This window comes from Nannospalax galili, unplaced genomic scaffold (assembly GCF_000622305.1).
Source record: "Nannospalax galili isolate Female #2095 unplaced genomic scaffold, S.galili_v1.0 scaffold86, whole genome shotgun sequence".
NCBI lineage: Eukaryota > Metazoa > Chordata > Mammalia > Rodentia > Spalacidae > Nannospalax > Nannospalax galili.
Window position 1 is genome coordinate 1039938 of NW_008354174.1, and position 6988 is coordinate 1046925.

Consider the following 6988-nt stretch of genomic DNA (forward strand, 5'->3'; position numbering starts at 1 on the left):
CTCTCTCCCCCCCCCCCATTGGGTAGCTGGGCCAAACTCAGGTTGGAATATGACTGCGGGCTTCACGTGTCCTAAAGATTAACTCATAAATGTAGTCAGCAAACACTTGTTGAGGCTTATGTCTGTGCCCTCCACTAGTGCTAAAGTGTTGAGGAACAATGAAACTAACGATGGTGAGATGCACAGCAGAGACCTTCAGTTGAGCTCCTCTCTGCCATCAGTTCGGGGATGGCGGGACTCAGAAACAGCCATGGACCATTGCTGCAGCTACCCACCAGGTATTTCAGCGATGGATTGACTGCTGGGATGAACACCTGCGTGCCTCCTGTGGGCTTTTGTCTCTTCTCCACCTGGAGTGCCCCCCCAATACAGTTGCACCTTCTCTGATGCTAACAAACCTTACCCAATCACCTCTGACTAACTTAATCTATCTGGATCTTTCTCTCCCCACCCCATCCTATATCTAGTCAGCACATTTATCAACCTTTTCTTCCTAACAGATCCAGTTTGACTACCTCTTGTCACCTCCCCTGCCACCACCATAGTCTAAACTGGCATCTTCTTGTATTCCTACAGCACCCTCCTGACTGTGTGATCCTTTAATCAGCTCTCCTCTGGCCCCTGCTTAGAACCCTCTGTGGCTCCCCATCTCCCTCAGGCAAAAACCACATATGTCTTTGCTGAACTTATGAGGCGGGATCCTGGGTGGCTGGGCCCTGTGGCTGCAGCCACACTGACCATCTTGCTGTTCCTCAGAACCTTCCCACTTCTGCCTCTAACATGCCTCTCCTCAGAGAGATCCATATAATTAACTCATCATCAGATGAAGCCTTCCCTGGCCCTGCCTGCACCTGCTGACATGCCCTGTCTTGTGGTGTCTATCTCCCTTTGCCTGGCTTGGTCACTGATTCAACCCTGGCCTCAGTCGATATCTCAGTGGGAGAAACTTCCTAGGTATTTGGTGAGTAAATGAATGATCAAGCCAGGTTCTGGGACAGATGCTGAGGATAGAGTGAAAAACAGGACAGATGCCACCTCTGGTTCTTGAGATCTGGGAGCTCACTGGGGAGTAAGCTACAGGGCACTGGGTGAAACTGGGACTGTTCATAAGGATAGAGGCCAAGTCTGTGTGAGGCAGGGGAAGCACTGTACCTGGTTTTCATATTCTGGAGCCACGTCTCTATGAGGTCTGTGGTCAGGTAGTCCTCCAGGGCCAAGTGGTCACCGGATTTTTCTGTAAGGACCACTAACATGGTGGCATTTCCTTGGTAGGGCAGTTTGAGGACGTGACAACGGAAATTCTTATCAAAGGTGGAGGCAAAGTTGCCTGCCCGGTACATCATGGACACCTTAACTGTCTTGTACTTGTGCAGGTGGAAAGTGTCCTCCTCCGTGAAGGTGGGATCAAACGGGGTCAGCCACTTCCCTGAAGAAGTCAGAAGAAGTCATACAGAAGGAGGACACATTGGCAATGGTCTTGCTCAAGAGGTAGAGGGGAGAGTATTCTTTACTTCCCCTTCAACAACAGCCATTCCTGTATTGAGCTTGCATGGACCATGGTTCAGGCAGCAAATTTCCCAGTAATCGAAATTCAGCCCTACCCTTGACCCATGCGGGAACCACACACAAAAACAAGGACATAAACTCCTCTCACTTTTTCCCCTTGTTCTTGGTTGGCTTCTAGGACCTCTCTACATGAGGGGACTCCTGACTGCCATAGGGCCCTAGCATGCCCATACACAAACATGTACATCACACAGACTGGGGGCATTTCTGGCCCATCCATTGTTTCGTGTGATTCTGAAGAGACTACACACAGCATCTGTTCTGGGTGTGACCTGACTGTAAAGTGGACCCTCCACCTGTGACTCTGAGTTTCCTGATACAGCTCTGTGCTCCAGAGGCACCTGCATCATGCCTTGTGCCCCATTAGAGAGGCATGAAGAACGTGGGGGTTAGGGCAGTCTTTGATCATGTTTGGTCTCTGCCATTCTTTCTGTGATCCTGATCAAGCTAGTCTCTCCAACCTTTACCTTCATTCCCTCAAAGGAGTCAATGGCCCTACTTTGTCTGCTGTATTGACTATTTGGAAGACCGAATGGGCAACCTCTTTCTGTGTATGTGGGGTCTGTTAAGTGTCGACTACAGTGGGCACATTACATCCATCAGCTCTTGCAGCCTTATAACTGTAGCAAGTGAGTATTCCAGGTTTTAACTTTAAAAACCCACGAACAGGGATTATTTTCACTTGCCCCAGGTCACGGAAGCAGAGAATGAGGAGCAAATATGCAATTCATGCAACACGTGCAACCCATGCAACCCATGCAACCCATGCAGCCCAGCTTTCCCTGATATTAGGGCTTTAGTTAATAGCCCCATGCAACTTCTTCAAGCAGAAAAAATTTGGGCAGAGGTGCTGTAGAAACTGTAAGGACCACAGGCCTGCAGATGATGAGGGTAGGGGGCTCTGAGAAAGTGTCTGCCCCACCTTAGTGCACGCTGAATCTGCAAAGCCCAAAGTCAAGCTTGCAGAGTGTCCTTTAACACCAACCATGCTGGCCAGAGAAGGGAAACGGAGAGACAGATGTCCCCCTGGCTTTGGGATAACAGAAGATCATCAAAGTACCTTTGAACAAGATGTAATCCGCCAGAATTAATTTGGTTTCTGGATTAATCTCATCAAAGAGCTTGGGAATTTTCCCCCGAGTCTCTTTGTTAATGTGATAGTTCATGAGCCCTTTGGCCTGGGAGGCATTGTGAAAATTCGTAAGGATGCAATCGGTATCAAAATACTTCCTGGATAGATTGAGGTAGGTCTCCTTCACATCAAAGTCCTTGTGAATGAAGGCAAAGCTCCCCTGGGAGAAGCCCAGCTCCCAGTTGCTGGAGAGGGTCTCTCTAAGCCTCTTGAAGAGGGTTGGCAGGATCAAGGGTCCCTCCCGGCTCAGGGCCTGCAGGTGGAGCCCATGCTCTATCTGGGCTTTGGTCTCCCCCTTACTCCCCAGCATCAAGCCCACCATGACCACGGACACACCAAGAGGCGAGAAGACTACATTGCCATCGTGCCTCATGGAGATCTTTCTCAGCAGGCTGAACCCAAAGGTTGAAGTTGCGTTGGACAACTGAAGCCTCAGCCAGGCTTCTTCATGACTGGAGACAGCCCACATGTCCTCCAAAGTCTGCTTCTGAGGAGCCTCCAGCCCTGCCTGGGCCTCTGGTGAAGGGGGGCCGAGGGTCAAACTGGTCACCAGCCACACCTCTGCTAGGAGGATAGGAAGCAGCAGGCTTGAAACCACCCTCATGTGGTCAGCTGTTGGAAGCCAGGGGTCACTTCCCTTTGTCCTAGGAAGAAAAGGGAACAGATGATCTCGATGTTTGATAAAACATCTCCTCTTTGCAAGTCAAACATTTTTCTCGTGACACCCCTCACCCCCTTCTTCCTGCAAAGCCGGGTATGGGCTTCACCTTTAGCCCTACTGGAGGGCGACTACAGCAGAGAGGGCAGTGCTGATTCACCGAGGAGGGACAACAGGACTCCCTCCAAGTCCCATCTCCTTCCTGGCCTCAGGCAGATTGTGGCCCCTCACCTACTTTCTGTTCATTCTTTTTCTCCAAGAGGGCCACAGTCCAGCCCTCTTCGGTGGTGGAGAAGGTTGGGTGGGCCTCAGAGTGGCATCAGGTGGGAGCCTGGGGCATTTACCGAGCTGCTTCAGGCTTTACCTTTGGTCATTTGGCCATAAAGCACATCAAGCCGCCCCTCCAAAGACCAGACTCCGTAGGACCTTGGAGTGTCACTCATTTGGCTGGGGATTTGTAGGGTCCCAGAAGGAATCAGCCAAGGAAAAGGAAAGGTGGTGAAAATCCTCCTCCACACCGCCTACTGTGAGAGTTCTTAGTAGGTCTTCCTTCCTCTTCTTGCAGCTTCCAGGATGGCAGCAGGGGACATGACACAAGACCTGGGCTCAAGCCACGCAGCCTCATGGCTCCTCTCACTGCCCCAGCTCCGTGGCCTGGTAGAGCCTGATTCCTGCTTTGGCAGTAACTCTCTCTCTGACCCCAAGCCCCTCACTTCCAGCCACGCCCTACTTTGCTACTTCTCTGTACTTCCTCTGCGTCCTCAGACCCAGAGTCTGGCTCTTGGACCTGTGCCATCACATCGTGTCCATCCGCAGTGCTCAGCCATACAACCACTGTCCCACAGGCCCCCTGGGTGCCCCCAAGACATCCCCAGTCTTCCATTTTCACTTTGCAGAGACCCAACTGGAGCAGGATACCCAGGCCAGTAGGTGTGGGGATGCTCTGGCCTTGTGACAGTTCCCATCAGTAAGGCCCCTCACTCTGACCTCAGAACTCTGAGACAAATGTGACAAGGAGATGCTCCTTGAAGCTCCCAGATGCTCCCAGTCTTCTTCTGCCCTGTTACAAACTCACATCCAGCCCCAGGACACAGTCCATCGCCATTTGCTTTGCTGAACATGCCATAGAATCCAGGTCCTCCTACCTTCTGATCTGGGTTTCACACATGTCACCATTAAGGAAATACTACCAGTCCTAATGAACAGTCCACGCTCAGTAGGTCACCCTGTTGCTGTGTTATCAGTACTTCCTTCCATGTACCAAATGTCCCCACCCTCATCCTGCATTATTAATATGAATTGAGTATCTGGATCCTTCCACAACTCATAATCAAAGCCCTTCCAGCTAAGATAAAGGTATTTAGAGGTGGGGTCTTTGAGAGGTGATTAGGTTAGATGAAATCATAAGGGTGGGGTGCTGGTAATAGGGTTAGTGTCTATAAGAAAAGGAAGAGACCCCAGATCCTCTCTCCAGGAAGGATGCATTGAGAAGATGACTGTCTGGAAACCAGGAAGTGGACCCTCACCACAGCCCAACCACGCTGCCCCTCACCTTGGGTCTCCAGAACTGCGCAAACATGTTTATTAAGCCTCCAGTCTTTGGTATTTTGTTCCAACAGCCTGAGCCAACCAGGACAAGTCTATCACTGTATTTAGCTCTAGTAGTCCTGACTTCATAGCTGCTTCTCTCGGCCACAGCCATCAGGAGATTGTGCCAGGACACCAACTCCATATCACCCCTTCCCAGTGCCACGTCCCACTGTTCTTGAAGCTCCTCTTTAAATCTGCGTAGCTGCAGTAACACCTGGCTGTTTCTGTACCTGCTTCCTGAATGGTGTAACCTGTACTTTCAGGCCTTTGCTCATCATGGGGACCATCTGGAATACACACAGGAAGCACCTTGGAGTAGGGCATCATCAGACATGTTGAGGATGTACCTTCCCAGATGGAGCCAGAACGGTGGGAAATCAACTGTTCACCTGCCACTCAGCCCTGACTGGGCAGCAGTGCCGCCCCAACCCCCTCCAGCCCTGGAGGGCCAGGCTCGCTTGCCTGGGAAGTGAGCAGTGGCGGAGAAACACCAAACCTTCAGAGTCCCTCTGTTGGCCTCCCCTTTCCTCTGTGTTCTACCCACCTTTCATGTTGTCCCAATTTACAGTCCTAGTGAGTCTAGGATTGAAGACTCCATATGCCTAGCCCCCCACCCTTTACCTTGGAGCCTACTAGGAGATGGTTAACAGCATCTCCTCTCTCCATCCATCCCCGTTAGACACTCTGGAGGGCTCCCTGCCATCTGCCATGTCTTACCAGCACAGGACCTCTGGTGCTTGGAAGATCATTCAAAGGAAACAGCAAAGCCAGGCCAAAGTCTTCAGCAAATATTTGTTATTCCAAAGTATGATGCCTCTCAGGACCGTTACTTATTAACACTCTGCTGGGAAATGGTAGAGTTTCTGAAAAACCAAAGACCTAGAGGAAGGCTTCTGGTATTCTCTATCTCCTTCTGGGGTCCCATGACCAGAACTCACCAAGAGAGACTCAGTCCCAAGACTCAGTCTTCCTGGGGTTGGATGAAGGTTCTAGAGAGAAGCTTATGGTGGGTCTCATGGCTGCTTCTGGGCACCATGAATGGATTCAGGGTGAAATTTAAGACCTATCTTATTCCAAGGATCTTTCAGGCCAGTGGGGGAGATAGGGCTCTACTGGACTGCTGCTTACAACACAAATCCTGTTTCAAGTCAGTGTTCCGCTTCTCAGTGTTGAGACCGATCCCCAAGCTCTCAGAGTCAGGGCTGGAGAACACTCTTCAGTTTGCAACTTCTCCACCTACCAGACTTTTATATAAGTTTTATTGTGTGTCCTGTCCTATTCTTGAAGCGAGACTTATAATTAACACAGCCTTCCCACAGAATTGAAAACATTAACCATGCTCCAACTATAACGTGAAGGCAGAACTTCTTTTAAAACAGATGCATTCTGTCTGCTCATCACATGATGGAGGCTAGTCATTGCACAGGATGGGGTGGGGGAGTGGTAAGGAAGAACTTGGTCAAGCAGACTAGCTGGTTGGAAAATAGAAGACTGTCATTCTGGGGGGCCATCTCACCAGGAAGCAGACTCAAGAGTGGTTTAGGCAGGGGACATGTGATCACTGGCTGGTATCTTTCAAATCTCAAGAAAGACAGTGATGATGATGATGATTTTAGACAGCCCCTCTGTGTGGCCCTGGTGGGCCTTGAACTCTCTATATAGACCAGACTGGCTTGAAACTCAAAGGGATCCACCCACCTCTGCCTCTGGACTATTGGAACTAATGGTGTGTGCCACCACAGCGGCCAAGATTATTATTATTATTTTTAATCAAAGATCATTATTGCCTTGTTATGATTGGTTTGCCTTGGTGCTGTTTCCGACATCACTCAGTGGACAGGATAGAGGTAGCGGTCATCCAGAGGAGGGGCCATTGCAGAGCCCATCAGACAAGTCTATCGAGGTGAGTGGTTTTCATTTGTGCTTTTTGCTGGGTGCCTTCAAGCTGGAATAACTTCTTAAATTGGTATCAGAGAGTCAGTTCCATTCCTTGTACCTAGGTCTTGTTGAAACTCCATGTTGCCTGTTTATAGTAAGCTGGG

At 50.2% G+C, this 6988-nt stretch overlaps 1 protein-coding gene across 3 annotated transcripts in view; it reads right to left on the reverse strand.

Annotated features, from left to right (window-relative positions):
• Positions 1 to 5749, reverse strand: part of Serpina10 (serpin family A member 10) — an 8738-nt gene extending 2989 nt beyond the window's left edge. The window contains exons 1-3 of one of the 3 annotated variants that reach the window (XM_029555067.1): positions 5664 to 5749; positions 2627 to 3342; positions 1153 to 1426 (exon numbers count right to left, since the gene is read on the reverse strand). In XM_029555067.1, coding sequence (XP_029410927.1) covers positions 1153 to 1426; positions 2627 to 3342; positions 5664 to 5695 — 1022 coding nt within the window. In that variant the 5' untranslated portion in view covers positions 5696 to 5749. The other 2 variants (XM_008851210.2, XM_029555068.1) reach the window with 2 other exon arrangements.
• Positions 5750 to 6988: the final 1239 nt, after the last annotated feature.